The sequence below is a fragment of the Elaeis guineensis genome, chromosome 8 (assembly GCF_000442705.2).
Source record: "Elaeis guineensis isolate ETL-2024a chromosome 8, EG11, whole genome shotgun sequence".
Taxonomy (NCBI): domain Eukaryota; kingdom Viridiplantae; phylum Streptophyta; class Magnoliopsida; order Arecales; family Arecaceae; genus Elaeis; species Elaeis guineensis.
The window spans coordinates 4,468,594-4,490,510 of NC_026000.2; the positions used below are offsets into that span (position 1 = coordinate 4,468,594).

The 21,917-nt window shown below is 35.3% G+C and overlaps 1 protein-coding gene across 1 annotated transcript in view; it reads right to left on the reverse strand.

Annotated features, from left to right (window-relative positions):
- Window positions 1-19,379, reverse strand: part of LOC105050930 (protein ENHANCED DISEASE RESISTANCE 2) — a 38,384-nt gene extending 19,005 nt beyond the window's left edge. Inside the window, 10 exon segments of the mRNA XM_073261753.1 lie at window positions 4,091-4,186; window positions 4,267-4,367; window positions 5,471-5,505; window positions 8,002-8,127; window positions 12,844-12,920; window positions 13,044-13,099; window positions 13,433-13,498; window positions 15,152-15,205; window positions 15,359-15,433; window positions 19,031-19,379. Coding sequence (XP_073117854.1) covers window positions 4,091-4,186; window positions 4,267-4,367; window positions 5,471-5,505; window positions 8,002-8,127; window positions 12,844-12,920; window positions 13,044-13,099; window positions 13,433-13,498; window positions 15,152-15,205; window positions 15,359-15,433; window positions 19,031-19,222 — 878 coding nt within the window. The 5' untranslated portion in view covers window positions 19,223-19,379.
- Between the last annotated feature and the right edge of the window lie 2,538 nt (window positions 19,380-21,917).

The following is a 21,917-nucleotide window of genomic DNA, read 5'->3' on the forward strand; positions in this document are numbered from 1 at the left end:
GACAGCTCCTTTGAACAGAATAAAGAAGAATTTATAGTAGTACATTTTCTTGCTTTTTTTTCTTTGAATCTTCGTGGCCTTTCCTTAGCAGGCACCATCAGGTAAGATAAATGTGGTTATGCCAATCTCAGATATGAGAAATGCTAAATCCTTGTATCTTGCACTCTGTGGTTCTTTTGAGCATCATCATTCTTTTTCAATGAATAGATAGAGATGTGCCTAATCCCCACCTATGCTACCAGGTGATCTATTAAAAATAAGTGCACAACAAACTTCAGATTATAGGATGTAGAATTTACATGCTAAATGTTTTGCCACTTTTCAATTATTATGCCCATAAGAAGCAAGCATGCTTTCCAAAGGTACGCATTGATTTGGGATGTCTCATGTATCTAATTACTTTATCTGATCACCGTATACTTCACCGTTAGCCAAAAAAACTCATCAGTAGACTTAATATTGGGAGTTTGATTAATTTGGACAATGCATAGAGAGGACCAGAAAGGATAAAAAGTTTAGCTTTGTTGAAGTTTTAAGATCCAACAAGAGGTATTCAAAGCCAAATTTATAATTTGCTCACCAAAACATCTTGATGAAGGGACAGGTTTTCAACTTGCATACCACACACACGCACATATATATACATATATCGATAGAGCCCACCTTTAATTTTGGATCAGACCACAACCTGCTGAACCCTTGCGGACTTCCATGATTTAGACCATTTTGAAAGGACCATTTCTTATTGGAGATCTACCATCAAATCATTGCAAAATTATATAACCAAGAGCCCAAGACCCATTCTCCATTCTCTTGATAATGTTCTTCGACATTTGGGCACATATAACCACTTGTTTGTTGAGGCATAGTTTAAGTCTTTGATAACACTCTGCCCAAGCATTATGATTTAGCAATAAATCTGAGTGTTCTGAAAGTCAAAACCTTCTTCCAGTGTCTTCCCCAGTTCTTTGGAAAGGAACCACCATCAAAATGAAAGAAGAAAGCAAGTGGGTGCCACAAGACAAAACCTACATTAGATGCCTAACTTCATTTCAGCCTTCGCAATTGATTCTCTGAAATTACTTGCCTTGATATTATGAGCTGAAGATATGTTATAGAAAACTATTTCACCATGGTTCCTACTTCCTTGGCTATCAAAACAACAGGCATTGGATTGACATTAGCTCCCACCACTGATTGCTTAGAAGAATTTTGCTGAAACTGGTATCTTGAAACAAGATCGTCTTGAGTTTAAATAGATCAATCAGCACAAAAGGCAATGGAATCATCAATGTCTTTCAAATTAAAGATCTTGAAATCACAATCCAGATAAGTCCAAAACAAGATACATTAACTTGTACCATGAATCATTTCACATAACTTCAACCCAACTAAGCCTTAATCTCAAACTTGGTAGGGTTGGCTACATGAATCCTTTTCCTCCATTCTGTTTAGAAGCGTTTCACAAAATTTTATTACCAAAATAGTGTTGCCTATTCTACCTCATCAAACTTATCTCAAATTACACAACCACATTCATTTCTTGTACCATGTTGAACTATGAAGAATAGAAATATATATTGTTTGCTTCAAGAAATTTATTACCACTCCAATTCCCATTCATCCTCCTTGCTTTTATGCTAAAAATGAGGGAGAGGCAGCATCAGATTGGAGGCTTCTTCCGCATCAAAGTATCTACATCGTTTCTCATTTATCATAACTGGGAAGTAAACAACAAAAATGCCTAGTAAGATCAATTTACACTAAAAATGGCAGAAACCATATCTCAAGAAGACTCTAGGAACTGTGACCATGACCCATCATAGTTTGCACTTGGCAAATTGACCTAGGACAATATTTCGAGTGTAAAGTCATTAATGAACAATAAGTCATCAAGGATGCTTCATCTCTTAAATGAATACCATGCTTGACTTTGATAAGCTTTTCCTCCAATCCTCTTAGCATTGTAGCTAAAACTCAAAAAAATTATGGATAGCCCCATCAATCATACATACTGAAATTTACCATGATTGCACCATTAGAGTTAAATAAAAGCAAGTATTATAACGTTTGGACAAATTTTGATCAACATCTATTTAAAAATGAATAGTTCAGTATTCTGAATGATCAAAATTCAAAAACATCAGGGCCCCTTAATTACCATAACCATAACTATCCATCCTTTTTCCAACTATCTGGGTCAGATATCAGATAACCCTTAGTTCTCAAGTGGAATTCATGACATAACGCACCTTTTCTTTATTATAGATATTCCTCATTCATTGATTGGGAGCTTCATCATTAAATTTACAACCTAATACTCTACAGGAAACAAAAGGAAATGCAGAGAATCTTCGACATCATTTGCGGCTTCCCCTTGTTGTTGTAGGAAAGACATAATGCTCATGCATCCTTATAACATGGTTTGGACACCTTAATTCTTCATCACAGTTTCCAAGGACACCTTAAGTCTTCATAAGACAGTCCCAGGACAACTTAAGTCTTCAATAGATGGTCAGTTTGACATCTTAGATCTTCATCAAATGGTCAGGAGATATCTTAAGTCCTGATGAGATGGTTTGCCGATGCAGTAAATTTTCATTACACAATAGGAAGACATCTTGAGTCTGCATCAAACAGTTTGAAGCATATTTTCTTTACTAGATGGTTTGCACCCACCTTAATTCTTCATTAGACATTTGGAGGACACTAAGTTTATTTTATCAAGCAATTCATAGACAGTAGACACCTTATATCGTCAGATGGTTTGTGGACACCTTAAGTCTTGATATATAATTGAGGGGCACCATGGGTCTGCATCACATTATTTAGCAAAGCTATACATCTTCATTATTAATGTTCAGTTCTTTTGCATCATCAAAGATGTCTGAGGACCAATAGATCTACATGGTAGGTCAGCACCTTCCATTAAAGGGCAAGTTTCAGTGCTGATGGCCTATGTTGAAGCTTGCTTCTCATGGTGGTAAAGGAAACAAGTTTTGAGACATCAAGCTTCATCTATTATAGTTAATGAGGATCCATTCAAACCATAAAATCACTAGGGACAAGCCCTCCCCCTGAGGTTGGCCAAATCTACCTTATAACTGGAGCCTTTTAATATCAAGAGAGCTCCATTTGAAAATATTTAGATTGGGAGAAGCCATATTTGAAACCTGTCAGATTTAATAGCAAGATTATACTCTCCAATTGTCCTTACTAGAGTCTAATTTATTTATGTACTCCAACAATCCCCTATCAGAGTGCATCTATGCTATTCAGTACTCCTTGATTGGAGCTTAACCAAATTTATGCTTTGAATACCTCTCTACTGGGATCATCCACATTTTTTCTTCCAGCAGCTCTTAACTGGAATTACAAGTTCATCATAAGCCACAATAACATTGTTTTGACTTCCAATACTCTCATCTCAATAGGAAAATGTGCAGACTCTGAGTATGTTTTCCTTTCAATACCCCTCATGTGGCTAAGGGGTTTTGGTGCTAATGATCTATGTCAGCACCCAGCTCCTAAAAGGACAAGGAGAAGTTTTGAGGCATTTGATTTATTCTCCATCATTATCCATAAAAAGTAACACTCAAGACTATGAAAAAAAGTTAGAAACAAACAAAATTGGGTCCAGTGCATAACTAGAATCCTTAGTTTGCCCATACTTACACAATAGCTAAGATTGGGTACAGGGATCTCAACCACTTAATCAAAGGTCACCTGATTCAAGGATGGAACTGAATGTGGCTCTAATGAAATCATGCAACATGTTTCACCAGCAATCAACAAATCTTAGATCATTGTTACCTATAGAGAAATTTGTTGCATATGTTGAATCCTATTTACAAACTTAAAAGTCATTTGTTTCTTAGACCCTGTATATGTTATAAGGTCCAGATTCATGATGTAAAATTTCTGAAGGAGAGGTGATGTCAAATTTCCATCTTAGATGTTCGAAATGTATTTTGCACAAGCACTGTTGTAGCTCAATTCTATAATTTTAGCTTAAATCTATCTCTATCTATATCCTATAAATATTGGTTATCAATGAATAAAATGCATTAAAGGCATAAACTTAACATACCATGTTAAAAATTTTGGATCATATGTTCCATAAACAACATCGTAGTGCCCATCCACCGAATCCACCAATTCTAGGTCAGACGTTAACATATCCCACCTGCATAGAGTCATTCTCAAGAAAAGTTTAGTACACAAAGTTTAGTATAAAAGGCAGAACATACAATTTAATCAACTTACTCATTTCTCTTATGCCTATCAAGGCTGAGAACCACCTCAAAGACAGTATCCACATTTGCATCAACAACTCCAACAGACTTAAGAAGGCAACCTTCTGCACCCTGCAAAAGGTAAGCACATATTGCATCATACATATCATCTCCAATTATTTAAAAAATAATGTGAAACTAAAATACTTCAAACATAGCCAAATTGAAATTGAAAGAGCAAATTGACTTTATTCAAACAAAAAAAAGTATGAAATAAAACAAAAGGTATATTTCAGATTACACTAATCAAGAAATCATGAAGGAAAATAGATTAGACCAAACAATTATGACTATTGAGTAAACAAAGAATACTTTTGTTAAAATCAAAAAAATCACTATATATGAATTTCAAAAAAAATTGAGAAGTTTAATTTGTAGTCAAATTAACAGAACAAGTCATAAAATACATCTTGGATGCAATGTCATCTGCAAGAATATTGCATAGCATGCTTATCTGCACTTGTCCAGACTTGATTCATATATTCTTTCTGCATATTATATACAATATTCATGAATGTTGCATGGCATTCCTTATTATATTATCATAATTTTTCATATTTAATATCAGATTTTATTTCTGAAACATTATTTTGTTCACATTAGAAATCAGTCTTATCAAAAGGTCAATGACTAGAAGTGAAACCAAAATTTCCAATGATGATTCTGTCCCCATAATCAATAGTGCTCAATACACTCCTCTTGATATCCCGCCATTACTTTGCAAGACTCGGCAACTTGAAAAGACACTGTATCTCCATTTTCAAGTTATATGAAGTAACTGCCAATTTCTCTATTCCCAAACCAAACCACCTTTCTTGCTTCTTCCAAGATGGCTGTGCAAAACATCACCAGTCCTGACTAGAGGGTAATTTTAGTAATCAATCAGTTTCATTGGTTGTAGCATTTAAAATGTGAAGTTACCTTCTATCTTTATGCTAATGTAATCACCAATGATGCCTCAAAACTTATCCTTTTCTTATGAATATATACTTTTCACTGGAAAGTATTCTTGAGCAGCTTTAGCCTTCTATAAATAGGAGTGACAACATATGGGGTAGCTGACATAAATACCAGATTTCACTCATGTACAGTGCAGCAATTTAAAAGTCAGTAATCTTACTAAAATGTAACTGAATTCACCATCCATAACCCATGAAAGCAAGAAAAAAAGGTACCTTCAAATCAGCCACATCCTCAAAAATTCTTACACCTAGAAACCAGAAAAACAGAAAAGATATTAAAGATATAACTAAAATATCAGAATGACAAAACAATTCCAGCAATATTACAATTTAAGATTCAACTGGAAAAGAACATGCTTCCTCATTCATTTTGGCATATTAAACATATAACATCAAGATATAAGTAATGGCATAACATGTCAAATTTTCATGAATGGTAGAGGACATAATTTCCCAAGACATTGAAGACAACAGGTCATTATAAAGACAACAGGCAACAAGCCTTAAAACTAACCATTTGGCTTCTGTGTTATGCACGTCATTTTTCGTCCAAACAATCCTATACCAATTGATGACTTGATTTTATTTGTAGCTAAATGTCATGTCAATTTGGCATGACCATGTAAATCATTTGTTTGTCAAATAACAGAACTGCTTAAATAGTTGTATCTTAACTTGATAGACTGAAAACCTTGATGCAAAATAGAAGATGACTCAACGCCCATCAGCTAAATGTGAAGTGTGAGCTAAATTTTATATTCTGTTAGTCATGAGAACCTGATTTTGAGAACGAATGGTGATGCTATGATTAACAAACTAAGGAGGATACTTTTTTGGCACATCACTTGAACACAATATTTAAGTTCTGCTTCAAGAAGCTAAGGTTGATGGGGACGATTTTAAGTTTCTAAAGTAGCTTAACTCCCTTTTTTATTCATTTAAACGAAACCCCCCTTTATGGCCTTTGCTCAAGGGCACTGACCAAGAACAAAGAAAATTCACACTTTGCTATTGTAATCATTCTTTGAAATCTTCTTGTGCACACCTCCATTTGAAATTTAGCCAAATAATGGGGTCCTTTGACTTGGAACCCTTGCACATTTTAAAATTGTTATCTAAGAGAGGCTACTAGAAATCATCAAGAGGATAATAAAGACATCAAGTCAGAGATGGGTTAATTTGAAAAGAAAATTTACCATAGAGAATATAAAGGCGTATTTAGATTCCTTGTTTTGATATCATTTGCAAAAGGCATCAGAAAAGGAATCCAAGAAAGTTGTGATCATGTCTGATCAGGATCGGCATCAGGAGTTTGATATAAAGACCATGAGCATGACTCATCATATAAACTACTACTTTGAAATGATTAAAAAGAAAAAAAAAACCTGCAAAGTAGAACCTAAGTAGTTAGTAAGTAGCAATTAATCCTCTTCATCCCCGATGACAATAACTAGTTCCACAAAATGGATTTGAGATCATAGTGTTTATGAACTAAGGTGCCCAATGAGGATTTTTTTCCATCATATTAGTCTATTTTGGTGGAACCGCCCTTTCAAAGGGAAAGTATATCCTATTTTGGATCCTCAAGGCATGGACAAAACATGGTACAGTTCTCCTTAAGTATATTGTATTCGTGACATACTAATACTAACGAATTACAGATTCACAAGTTATAGTCAATGATAATATTTTATCACTTGAATTTATTATTAATTAAGTACTTGATTAATATAGTAAATTACGTGGCCAAAAGAGTGTCACATGGTAAGAAACAGCTAGAACATTAATAACAAGGCTAAACGCCTAAAGCCATCTAACTGAGTTGAGCAAAATTTAAAAGAACTTTTGTATGTTAGAATATCTTGTTAGAAAGTTAATGATACTTCTCACAATATCCATTATAAAAGCTTCATAAAACCAACAGAATTCGAAATTGTGCATACTTTTTTTAATGACAGCATGGCCAGCTACATATATGTTAAGATTGTGGTTACAAGAAGTACGGACACCCAAGAACTCAAGGATTCAACATTACACCCCTTGACATTATATCTCATTACATGATACAACATCCTCAATTGCCACAACCATAAAGTGAATAATCTAATATTAATTTCATTGGTGCATTTACTGTTTTGGTTCTGATAACAAAATCAAAACAGTATTGTAAAAACATTATAGGAGCCCAAAATTTGTTCTCCCACAAGGTGTTCAGGCACCTATTTCGCTAAATATTGCAGTATGATATATTCTAACCATCATCTGATGGTCTCCTATGCATGCTGCAGGCTGTTCAATCATTTATTACAAGACCTCATAAACTATCCACTTGAGAACCTGAGTAGATAGTGCATACGGGACTGACCAATAACTATAATATGTGAAGCTCACCTTCCATTCATGATTACATATAAGATAAATCTACATGGACATGGGATATTTAGTTGTGACTATTGTTTCAACTGTTCCCCACCCTGCTGATTAATTTGCCAAAAATCAATCCAAATGTTAATATAAGACATAAAATCTTTAAAAGCCATACAACAATCTTTTGGTCTGTATGTGCTAGAAATGTGATATGTTTGAAGATGACCACTTGACTCAGTGAACCTGTTATTTTGAAATCTTAGACAACCATGTCATGCTTTGAAATGCACTTAAGTTGTTCAATTATCACTGGATACTTGTACCATACACATCAGAATTTAGGAAATGACACCAGAACACAATTAAGTGATGGCTACCATTAACAATACGAACGCATCTCCAATCCTGAGCTTCAAAAGCATCTCCCATATCACCATCAAAATATGTGCTTGTCCTCACATTAGTTCCGAGATCTGAAGACTGCCGAAGAAGCATCTCTGGACCTGTAATTGCAAATAATCTTAAGAGACCTGTAATTGCAAATAATCTTAAAATTTTGATAACATCAGGAATTATTTTAGACGAAGTTAGCTGAATGAACAATAAAAATGCAAGTGAAAGTTTCCCAAAGAACAAAGGTGACCCTAGGCTTATTTCCTACACCACCTGGCCACTTAGCTGGGCACAAGAATTGAAGTATGATATATCATGTCCATACCAATCAAGGGTCAGCACATGTGCCAACACTTGGCACACATTGGCACAAAGTATATGTAGGCCTATAGAAATACTTGGAACTGGCATGCTAACACTCAGGATTTTAAACATATAAGAATATGAACAAATTTTAAATTAACCCATAATAGTCCAAAAAATAATTGAAAAAATATTAATAGTTCCTCACAAATCAATCATAAACTTGGATAAACTATCCAAGAGTTATGTGGATTGCAGTCTAAAATGTGCATTCCATAATTTTAGAGTAAGTTGTCACAAGGTCTTAAATCCCGTGGGATGGGATTGTTCCAATTTTTCTATGGAACGGGATACGCGCTGTCTCGCCCCATCCCAACACTTGGGACAAAGGATGTCCCAAGCCGTTCCGATCGGAACGTCGAGATGCTAGAGGGACTACCCTATCCCGGCACATGAGATAGTCCCCCATCCCAATTTCCCACTGGGACCTGAATTATTGGTTTATCGCATAAATTATCATTACACAACTATTTTATACATGAACAAAACAAATAATTTTAAAGTTCATGATAAAACCACAAGCAGGCATGTAGTACTTTAGGACTAGGTTTTTAACCCCTGTTATGCAGAATAACAATCATCTTTTGTTAAGATGTCTAATCTATATATCAGGCCTCCATATGGTCACCGAATAAAGATAAATATTTCACGGGATAAGAGTTTCAAACCATCTCCAGTAGGACTAAAAGTTTGTTCAGGATGTTCTAGAACATGTCTAAAACAAGAACATAGGGTAAAAGCTCTTTCCACAATGTATTGGCTTGCAATGATGCATATCAAAGTGAGACACATTGACACAAGCTGAGTCAAATCAACATGCACCAACACAGATGATGTAGAGGTAAGCACCCATATATTGTACGGATAAGCTTCTAGCATTGTTTTGTATTGTCAAAACAATACACTAAGGATGAGCAACTTAAGCCTCACTTGGCATCTAAATAAGCTTGAGGGTTAAGAAGGAGCATATCTTTACAACCAACCATCAAATCCATAATTACAAATGTGAATAATAGATAATTTTTGTACTTATGTTCTGTTTATTCCAATACCTAACATTGATATCATTCGACCATAAAATGCTAAAGATAGTGTGAAGCATAATGATGATCTGTGGCATGAATCTCTAATTCATTTAATAGTGTACATGGACAAGCATCAATAATACGAACTTTTTGGTCAAGATGCTAGAATAGGTATCCCCTAAAACCATTATCACCATGGAGACCATGGAACTCTGGTTCATAGGTTAACACAACATGAAAACACAAAGTTACAAGTAATGTTGTTACATGATTCCTCAAGCTAAGTCAACATGTTATGCTATCTAAAAAAATTAGCTTCAGGCTAAGTCATGAGGAAGTTTGGAGCATTCTTGTGCCTGAAATCATGGATTTACAGACACTGAAATGGAATGGTATTGTTAGTACCATACCATTCCAATGCAAAACTGGCATCTGTACATGCACCATACCGATTTGTACTAGTGTTTAATGTCACACACTATATACTGACAATACCAGTCAATACTGATTAACATCCATAAAACTGGTATCGAGAACCATATTGATATATTACTCATTTGGAGTGGTATAGTTAGTATGGTATGGTTCGCACCTTGTATCAAAACAATCTTCCAACACTTTTTCCCACTCCGAGCCATGATACCACCCGAAGATGGGTAATACTGGTCAAACCAGGTGGTATGGGGTGGTTCCTCTGGTTTGATCCGATTTGGCATATGGATTGAACCACAGTATCGATATGGTACAGTATGTTCAGTATAGGATGGTACAGTAGAACTTGGTACTGATAGTTTTTCATTCTTTTTTTAAGCTGTCAGTTTCAATGCATACTATATCATTCTAATAGAAAAACAGTGTAGGGTTCCATACCAATATTTGAAACCTTGTCGAAATTGTATTCACTATTATGGTGAGGCTACATTGCATGCTCAATGGTTGCCACTCTATCTAGGGTGTACACAAACTATAATTCCTATTTCTTTTCCACCAAGCCATGGTTCGCTCACACTAACATGTGGGTATAACTCCCATGATTGATGGTTAGAAAAAACTTTCAAAGGACCCAACTTTAGGTGCTTGGTTCTCTTTGCATAAATCTTGGTTGGTCCTATGCGATGAAGGCACAAATACTCAATATACAAGTGATAAGCACTTTGGGGCCAAACTAGAGTATTGAAAAGAAAGCACATTTTATGGAGCTGACTGGGTGAGTGGAAGTGCAAACAAGTTACCAGAAATCTATTGCTTGGATTGAGCCATATTAGGATGGAGACGTGATTAGATAGAATTCCTAGTAGCATGCACTATTGGTTTTACACGATTTTATAAAGATTGATTAGCCGGTAAGCTCGATATGAAAGGCATTTTATGCAAGTTTTCCTTTAATAATTGCACATCCAGATATATGATCATTTTGCAACTCCTAGATGGTATTAATCATGAATCAGAAAATACATTTGGAGTTTGCCTAAGCACCATACAAGAACAAGAATGATGGAAAGACTAAACAGTAAAAGTCTTTTGTTCATGATGGAGGTGTTACACTTTTCTCTAGTAAGGTGGGCGGTCACCTGGGAAGCACGGATACGGCAAAATGGCTGCTGTACCAGTGCCGGACACATTTCCAATACGGAAATGCCGAGGACACGATGCGGTACATATCCACCACGTGTCCAGCTGTTTTCCCTCTCTTTTCTGGGTTTTCCAACATCGGATACGGCTGGGTACGGCTAAGATATGGCTGGGTACTGAAACATTGATGTTTTTATGTTAATCTTTATAGAATTTTTGTTGTAATGACTATGAATAAATGATGCTGACTTTTCAAATATAGGTGCTCTTGAGTTATGATTTGTGTTTATATGTTAAATTTATCTTAAGTATTTATGCTTCTATGTTAATATTATATTAATTTTATATTTTTTAATATACCATATCCCAGCCGTATCGTATCCTATATGTTTAAGAATATGTCATATCCCCGTATCTATATCGTGCCATACACGTGTCCCATATAATATGTGTGCTTCCTAGGCAATCACACTTGCAAACACTTGTGGTGTCTTGCCATGAAAGGGATTCTTAAACTCACCTGAGACTCGCACCACCATTCGCATTGTGGTTTGGATAATATCATAATATGTTTGCAGCTTGCCTAAGCACCAATCAAGGATCAGGAAAATGCAAGAATGGATCATCCATGATAGGGTTTAAAGAGATATTCACCAAACTTTGACTAATAGATCCATGTAGGGGCTGTATGTTAGCTCTAATTGGATAAATTATACTTATAAATGCTGTAATTAAATTTCAGGTGTTTAAAACAACTGTTTTGGACGATCGAAATTGCGACTGCAAAGTGCATTCAGAAAGAGTCCAAAGCTTGTAATTGGAATTATAAGCAAAATTGGCCACAGTTCCAAGTACAAGATTTGTCATAATTGGAAGCAGCACTTGAAGGAGCCCCTCACCAACAACCATTGAAATTTAATATTATATAGTTTTCACAAATTAATTGTAACTTAATTATTTTAATAAATGTTATAAAATATAAATCTATTGTTATAATAATATACAATTATTATGATATCAAATAAAAATTATTGTTATAACAATAATAATCTATCTGCTATTATTATGTTGCTAACATACTTATTTAATTATTGTTGTATCATGATGATTCTTATTATAATCAACATATAATATAATAATAATGATTTATATTGTAATCTTTATTACATGGTAAAAATAGTATGCTATATGATCATAACATACACATTTAATTATTATTGTGTCATAAGAATTCTTATTATTATTTATATATAATATTAAATCCTAATCATAATCATATTATAATAACTATTACAATAATAGTTAGTACTTATTATAATAATATATATTATAATTATATTTATAATTATGATAATATATGATTATTAAATATCAAGTTATTCTATAGTGATAGAATTAGCATAGTAATTATTGTTATAATAATCCAATAATAATTTAACAATCATACTAAGTTTTCTGTTATAATTGTAGAAATTGTATCATAACTATTATACTATATAGAGAAAGTATAAAGTTCACTGTTTCCAAGGAGGTAACCTGATCGGATCATTTGCAGGGTTACCATATCTCTTTCAGCATTATATAACCAAAGACCTACAATTGCATTTGAGTTTTCGATTGCATGCAACCAAACACAAACAGATTTTGCAACGACAATTCCAATTGCAGCATTTCTAATTATAGCCTATTTTTGAATTGCAAGCAAACGGCCCCTTCACAAAATTTAGGTGACAAAAAGTCTTACAACTAAGCCATACGAAAGTGTCAACAGAGACCCCATAATGCATCAAGAAAAACATTATGAAACATAATAACAATAAAGAAACAAATCTGCATGACTCCATAATACAGACTCATATAGTTCACCTTTTCCTATTCTTATAAGCTTGGTCAAACCCTGTGCATATCGCCTCACTCTAGGTCGATGCCCTTCTAGGTTGAGTCTGTCACAATGAAACTTCAAATGAGACAGCTTTACATTACTAAGAAATTGGCATGTCAGAAATGCACTGAACAAAAAATCAGGCACTTGTAGTATCGTTTAAACATTAGAAAATAAATCATACTCAGAGTCCATGCTTAGTCTGTTTCTGTCACTCCCTTTGAGAAGATCATACTCAGCCTGTTAGAGAAATTTATGAACCTTAGATTATCATAGGAATGCTAATGCTTAGACAAGAAAAAAGGAAAAAGAAAAAGAATCAGCTACAAATGTTATTGGGATTGATTGTGTAACATAATAATCGACACACAGAGATAAAAAATAACCAATGATACCTCAACTGAAAAATGCTTGCTAAGGGATCATTAACATGCACAATAGGTTAACACGAATTCAGTTGCATATTGTTTATGACCAAAAATATTCCTGACTCCAGCTCTGTGAAGGAGTCTGATCATGCCATATTGCCATGCACCTAAAAACCAATCATATTTTAGACTAATAGTTGCATACCTGTTGCTTGGCCTGCTCAAATGCCTCCATCCATTTATGTGCCTCTCCTGGAGAAGCACAAGCAATCTACCAGACACAACAACAAAAACTTAATCCCTGCACTAAACCATGATAATGCACATGCCTAGAACATCATCACCGCAATTCTTTTCTTTTTCAAAAGAATGCAACAAAGATCGAACAAAACAGAAAAAATTTTCCTTTTGAATAAGTTTCGAAAGAGAAGGACAGAATATCAGATGTTGTACGATTTATAGATTATGATAAATACGATGCATTTTCCACTTTCTATGTCTTCTAGTAGTCCTCTGAACTTACATAGTAATAGATTACAATGAACAAAAAAAAAAAGTTACATATTTCACATCATAAATGCATTATGAAATTGGACACATATCCATCATTGGGTTAGAAGAGTGAGATATTCATTGCATGATGTCTACAAGATGATATGTCTCAGATTATCAAGATGAAAACTTTTGGGAGCATATATTATATCAATGAACAAGAGCACTGAATTGAAGCATGTCATTAACCTCCTCCTCTCCCAGTGAAGAATGCACATGAGATCATTTTCATTTTCAGGAGTATAAGATATAATTACGGATGATCTTACAAAGATAAAATAGCTTTTGTTGTTTGTGTAAATGTGGATGTGGGTATTTGTTGGTGTATGTATGTGTGGTTGTCGCCTTGTCGTTCTGTGTGTGGCACATGCATGCATGCATGTGTGTGTGGTGTGTGAGAGAGGAGAGAGAGAGAGAGCCTCCTCCCTTAGGACCGCTCTCCAAACGAACAAACTATTCATAAATGTATGTATATGTAGGATAGTAATTCATCAGAAAACCTAAAACAGTAAAATGTGTATGCTAGTCTACTTGTTCCGTGTGCATACAAGACTGTGGTGTACATTTTCCAGCTGTAAAAACTGAGCTTTAACATTTGACTTCATTGTCAATGCTTTATAGTCCTCTCCGTGTATCATTCTACAACCACTAGTACACAAGATACTGCAAATGGCTTAGGAAGGCTAGCTTTGTACAATTATCTGGGGACCACAAACCAGTGCCGTGAGATATCTTAGAAGCCATCCAAACATGCCTCTGATGATAATAGAGCATGGGTTCTGCAGTATTAACTGACACTTAGTGGTTGCGATGGCCAATGAATGTTCCTCATATCTCTTGGATAGCAACAGTTATGGTTTCAGGGAAAGCAAAATTGCAAAATCATAACCAATCACAGAAAAGCAAGCAAGCAGTCGATATGCCCAAAATCTCCTTGACAGTACATCAATTGAGTTGGTTTGGACTTATACAAGGGTAATCAACAAGAATATTAACATCAATAAGGTTGTTGGCTCAAACTCTTACCTATCAAAAAATATATGTTCAAGTTACAAAGAGCAACAAGTTTACACATCTAAACTTTTCTCAAGTAATTGAATAGATAGATCCTCCCATAACAGATTGAAAATAGCAATAGTGCAGCAATGAATGTAATTTTAAATACAAAGATTTTAAACATTGACAGAATAATGAATCATGAAACTACCACTGACATAACATAATCAACAACCTGACAATTTGTACAGAAAATATTCTTGGATATTTCAAAATACAAGATTTTACAAAATATAATGTTTATACACTGCAAACTTAAGATATCACCTTCCAACAAAAACTTACCAAAACCAGTCTGAAAGGAAAAATCACTTACTTCTCCTTTTTTGGTCTGGTCCAATCGGTTGTAGAACCTGAGAACATAAAGTTCCTACAAATAATAGCATTTTCATCAGATCATTTGAACAAATAAACAGTAGAACAAATCCATACCTAACAGGAGGAAAGAATGGCAAACCAATAAACACAGTATATCAAATTTCCCATCTACTAATTTAAATTTCATTAAGTCTTTGAATATTACCCCATGATTGACTTTCCGACGCCCTACCTCCTCCACCATGAGAGTAGGACTTATAACACCTTTCCTAATGGGTTTCTGCAGAAATAGAGTGAAAAAGACTGCAATATAAGTATCTCAACTCCAGACAACGTGCATTCTTCTCATGTTACAGATATAACAAATTCGGCCAACTACTGTAAAATTTACGGTACCATATCTCAAGATTTATAGGCAAAAGTGATCAAGAAGAGATAAAGGTATTTTAATTCATAAAAAAAAGGAGATAAAATCCGAAACAGGTGCAATTATGAAGAGGTAACACAAAATACAATTAAAGCTAGACCTGGAGTAAGTTCACTGCATCCAACTGGAGGACACAGATCTGTAATTTAACTTAAGGAAAGCCTTCTGCAATTAATTCATTAATAAAATTAGGTCAGTTTCTTGATTCAGTCTTCTATGTTACAGCACCTTTTTTTTTCTCACCTGAAAAATCCTAGACATTTGAGAGCTTGAGGATCAATTAATAGACCAGGTCAAGAGTCCATTTCATCAGTCACAGGGTCAAGCCCGTCATAAAATTTGTCAGCATCCTCATTTGACAGAGGCATTACATGATGTAAACATGTAGGGTCAAGCTGTGTAAGCAATGAACAATTCTAAGCCACATGTGAGCCTTATTAGTTCAAATGACAATAAAAACTATAAAATATTTACCTCAGGTGTATTATAACAGAAGAAATTCAGTACAACTTTGAGCTATATAATAGAAGTTCTAGAGAAAATATCAGTGCATTATGTCCAACACGAATGTCTGTGATTGGTTCTACCCTTTCTCATTTTTGTTTCTTCTTTAAATCTTTACTTAATCCTTCATTTTCCTGCTTTAATTTCTAACTACTTGTATTTGACTACTTTCAATATCAATGAATATGGTGGTGGATAACCCCTCCTTATCTCAAAAAATAAATAAATAAATAAATAAAAATAAAAAGTAAGAGTTCTACTCTAACTTGTTATCATCTTATATTTCCTGCTTTTTCATGGTAAAGATGACTTAAGACTCCAAGTTTTAAAATCCTTAGGGTGCATTTGGTTAGCCATTAAAAAAGTATTTTTTTGCTTTATGATTTTTAAAAAGCAAAAATCAAAAAGCAATGTTTGGTAACACCATGAAAAGCAAAAAGCAAAAATCAAAATAATTGCTTTATATGCAAAGCAAATATTTTTTGCTTTCTAAAACTTGCTTTTCTGCTTTTTTTGCTTCCCCACATCTAAAACACCAAACCAAAAAGTAAAGAGCCCGAACCCTTCTCCCTCGTCGAACTCCTCACCTCTCCACCCCTTCTCCCTCCTTTCCTGAACCCTTCTCCTTCATCGAGCTTTTCACCTGCCATTCCCAAATGTTGCTTTTTGCTTTATAGCAACGTAATTACCAAACATACTTTTTGCTTTTTTACTTTTACTCAATAGCAAAAATCAAAAAAAATAAAATGTACTTTTTATAAATCAAAAATCAAAAAGTGTAACCAAACGCACCCTTATTTAACCACATGAACAATCATCCTGAAATGCTTGTTTGGATGAACATCCTTATCCAATAGAGTTAGTTAAGCCTTAATTGCATATCATTGGACTTTTCATGATTTATTCTATGGTTTCTTCGTCTTGAGTTCTTTTGCAGCAAGTGATACAGCTAAAGGTCCTTAAAGACTTATCAACAATCCAGCAAGCAATTTTTGCAATTGTATTATGCTATAGATGATAGAAGCTTTCATTTGTTCTCCTTGGGCTCCTCCATCAAAGGGTTTTGCTGTTGGTAGGTCCTGGTTGCGATGGAGATAGGTATGGAGAAATAGAATGGAAAGTTTAAAAGGTTAGGTGTTTGGGCATTAGCCAAGCTGTAGGGTGCCTGAAAAAAGGATGAAAAGGTTAAATAGCATTGAAGATGGCAAGGTTGAAGGAGCTTTTACCATTAAACAAAGCAAGGAGAAGTATAGTGTTATCTAGAACATTGAATCCTTAAGACATGATTCGCCATACTACCCCATACCGGACAATGTGGGACATACCGTGCCGTACCACCCCATGCCGACACTACCGTACTATACCATTCTGCATACCGACACTATAATAAGATACTACCGGTACGGAGTCCGAACCAAGATGGCAAACCTTGCCTTAAGGTATGGACTGTAGGGTGGAGGATTGGTAAAGTGGTGTCATGGACAATGACATAGAATAACAGATGGTGATTGTGATTGATGGATTAATTAGGAGTTTTCAGGAGAACGAGGATCATCTAGGATGATGAAGTTTTAAGGTTTAGGTAAGGAAGACCCGCCATATCTTGTGTAGTTTGGAGCAAAGTTTTAAATCTAGTGGGATTGGGCATTCTGATTTTTCCATGGAACAGGATAGTGGACACCTTATCCCATCTCCATTGGCATTCGTTGTCCTGTTTGAGCATCCCAGTGGGTATCTCTGTCTCTGTTGCCTTCTTCTTTCCTTCCTTCCTTTCTTTCTTTTCCCTTTTTTCTTTCCTTTCTTCCTTCTTTCCTTCATTGCTTTTCTTCTTCCTTCCTTTCTTTCTTTATTTTTCTCTTTCTTCCTCTTCCTTCTTCCTTCTCTCCCTCCTTCCTTTCTTTTTCTTCTCCTTTCCTTCTTTCTTTCCTTTTTCTTGTTCTTTCTTCCTTTCCTTTTTTCTTTTCATGTTCTTTCCTTGCATGGATGGGTTTTAGTCCCACCCCATCCAAGTTCTCATTTTCTTATCAGAATGGAATGGGACAACCGGAATTCCCCCAGAATTGCCAAGATTTAAAACTGTGGTTTGGAGTATTCAACGGTGTCTACGTGGAACAAGAGGACACGAACATAATTATTGAAGCTCCATGAAGAATTCTTAAGTTTGAAACTAAACGAAACGGCTTGAAACAAAGCTAATGATCAAAAACAACCATGTTGTATGGTTCATGCTGACTAATATCATCGTCAATAAGAAGTACTTGTCTGAGTAAATCTTCCGAGCCTCTTACTTCCCAATCCCACCAATTACTCGCCACCCCCATTTGTAAGTGTGATATATCGCATACAAAAGGCTATCATGCTTCTAATTCTAAACATAAATAATGTCCAATTTAGCAGTTAAGATAAAGATCAAAATTACATTCCCTTAATTCCATGCAAAACTCAACCACCGTTAGACTCAAGAAATTTGTATGAGACACATACTATGCAACCGATGGTCAATTAATTCAAAAGATCAATGATCAAAGTACGAAGGATAAAACCTGAATTTTCAACAAATAAACACATGGTTTTGTATTCCCATTATTGCATCACATTCGAACACAAAATCAGGAGGAGGTAGATAGAGAAAATTCGATGACCAAAGAAATATAACTTGAACACAAACCGGTCCAAGAAAATAATCAATCTTTAGAAAACACCAAAAGAAAAGGAAGGGAGCAAAAAAGGTTTTTCAGCCACGTGTTTCTTGTATTTCCAAACCAATTTTGATCATTCTTATATTTCAGTAACCACAATTCCGAAGAAACACACGCGAAGCCCTGATACTGTATCATCTAGCTCAAGCAAACTCAAAAAACAATCAATACTTCAAAGATCATAACAAAAAGATCAAAAAAAAAAGGGCCAAGAAAGGATCTTTTCTGAAGGATAGAGTATACTAACGATGCCACGGTTCTCATGAGGATCCCTCTTGAACATGGCGACATACTTGCCCCTTAGGAAGAGAAACCGGAGGTGGCAGTACTCGTGGCCGACCGAATTGACGCCGAGGTGGTAGACCCAGCCGGAGTATTCGAGCTCCCGGCCGCTCACGGTCCGTTCGACGATCTCCTCCGCCCCGTTCTCCGTCGCCATATCAAACCCTTCTCCCTCACAAGAAACCAAAAGAACCCAAAGAAAAGAGAGAAGAGAACGATCTCTCTTTTCCTTGGTAGCGATCGGGGGAGGTAGGGTAGAGAGTGCCGTTGGTTATTGAAAGGAGAAACGGTAGGAGGGTGGAATATCTTATTTGGACGGGAGGACCTGGGGTGGGTGGCAGCGCTTTTTATAATCTGGAGTCGGCGGTCCGGGTGCCCATTTCCTTTTCATTTCCGGCATTATTATTTTATACGAAGAAAGGCCGTGGGACCCAGGAGTCTGATACTGTTATCTTTTTAGGTCTAGACTAGACTCGAAGGGTATTTTTGAGCTCATGGGAGGTCTTTTAGGACTTATAATTTAGGGGACGGAGAGAAGGCGGGGAGGAGCGGGTCTTCTAAATTACATATTTAGATTTTAGGCATGGTCTACTTTTGACTCTAATAAATTTGTCCTTTCTCCATAGTTTTTTTTTAAATATATTTATAAATATATGCCACGTAGCGTGAGATCATTTTTCAGTTCAAACTTTTGTGCACCACCTTTGTCAGAATTCTCGGGTTGGTTTGCTTGACCAGCTTCCCGAACGATCTCAATTAAGTTAATAGATGGACCGGCATGTTCATTATCCAACGTTAATACATGATGTCCAAATAATTTGTTCTCGTGTTAAAGTGGCTCATATTAATTGCATGACCTTTATGTTCAAAACCTTATTCTATCAAAAAATATATATATATTTTTTAATAATTTAGAAGGTATGCATAAGTTAAAAGCTGGTTATGCATCTGTACTACGAGAGTACGATAAGGATCATTATTGAGGAAGATTTTCTGATGGTCATCAGTTAGATACTGGAGGAGACCAAGCACCGTAATACTCATCCATTTTTTGATGATATTTAATAGGCCACCAACGAGTGTATTGCAGTGTCTGACTAACATGTATTTCGGAAGACAACAATGCAGCAGATTGGATGGCATCATTTATTACGAAGTATATTGGAGAGTGAAAATGACATCAGGGCAATGACTACTATGAGTCCTGCAGGATATTCTATTTTCTGATTTTTTGAATGCTTTCGACTAAATTTATCGAAATGTCGAACTGTATTAAAAAAAAAAAAAAACTGCTCTCAGACTAGATTTGTCAGAACACCCGATTGTACCCAAACAAAAAAAAAAAAAAGCCGGTTGTGCAGATCTAGGAGTTAGGAGAGTGCTGGTTTCCGTCTCTATCAACCCAAAGTGATGGAATTAAAAGCTTGCGCCTTTTCTTTTCTTCCCTTTTTTTTACTTTTTTGCTGGTTGAATAGACCTTCAAGCTTGTCTACCCTAAATTTTATTAGCCATCCACAATAGGTTATACTTCAATGATCACATTTATACAAATATGAACCGATCAAGTCATACATTAAGACCAATCAAGCACCAGCATCGAGAAGGTTGGAGACGTGATCGCATCAAGTAGAGAAGTTATTGGGCGCATGATCGACTCACGATACTAGTGGCGTGGACACAATGCAAAATTGATCCCTCAGAGTCAGTTCCTCGCCATTAGCAAGCTTTAAAAGGGAGCCTTAGGCTGCGATCTCTCTGCACACCATCTAACTAATTTCTATGGAATTCTTTGGGAGAACCCATGGACTTCCTCTGCTATATTATTCTCAGGCGTAATGATCATTCATTCCATCTTGTAGAATTTTATTTTACACTTGTTGCTTTTCCACTCATGAGATCAAGCCTTCATTGGGTCATTTATTTATCTGTTGAGCTATTACTTTCTTATTTGCTTTAATTCTTTGCATCATTCTCTTCTTATTAGAAATTTCAAGTTTGTTTGCTATGGTATTCTCTTCTTAAGGGCTCCAAAGCTTGGATCACAGAGATTTCCAAGTCCACTTTGTAAAAACTATGCAAACAAATGGATTGCTAGACTATATGTTGATGTACAAATTGGAAGATTAAGTGCTGTAATTACAATATTGGGCCTATTTATGTTGCGAAATTGCAACTAATCTCCAAGATAAGAGCAGAAAATCTGCTGCAAACTGAATATTGGTAGGAATTTAGATCACAAACTGGTTGGTCATCTGTAGTTTTGAATAGTTCAATAGTTTGTTTGACTCGTTAATTTACAAAAATGCACAGCTGCCATGGTATTTTAGCTCCGTAAATGCTTCCATTTTTCGAAGATAGCGTCCGCAATAATGGACTTGCTCTTCTCCATAGTCCTGGAACTTGAGGTCCATGGTATTCCATTCGTGCTGAATTAGTGTCCCTTGTAGATTTGGTTACATGTCTACCACAACAAGAGAATTCAAAATTACTAATGATAAGAAAAGATATTTCAAGAAAGTCTATTGGTAATTCAGTCTGTTTTTACAGTTATATATGATCTGAAGTCTATTGGTAATTCAGGCTCTGTTCAACTTTGGGGACAAGCTTATATGACTATGGTCCCTGGGAAAGCTTCAAAAAAAAAAAAAAAAAAATGAATAGATAAGAAAGAAAGGAACCCGACTATTTAATTTACTCTTAATCTTTCAAGGCTCCAGTGAGGAAAAAATAATCAACAAGAACCAGCGTGAAAAGAAATTTCTTTAGAATGTTTCATCCTCTCTTTTATAAGTCAGCAAGGATATTCTGAGAAAAAGATATCAGAAATGTTTCAATCAACTTATGCGTGAAAA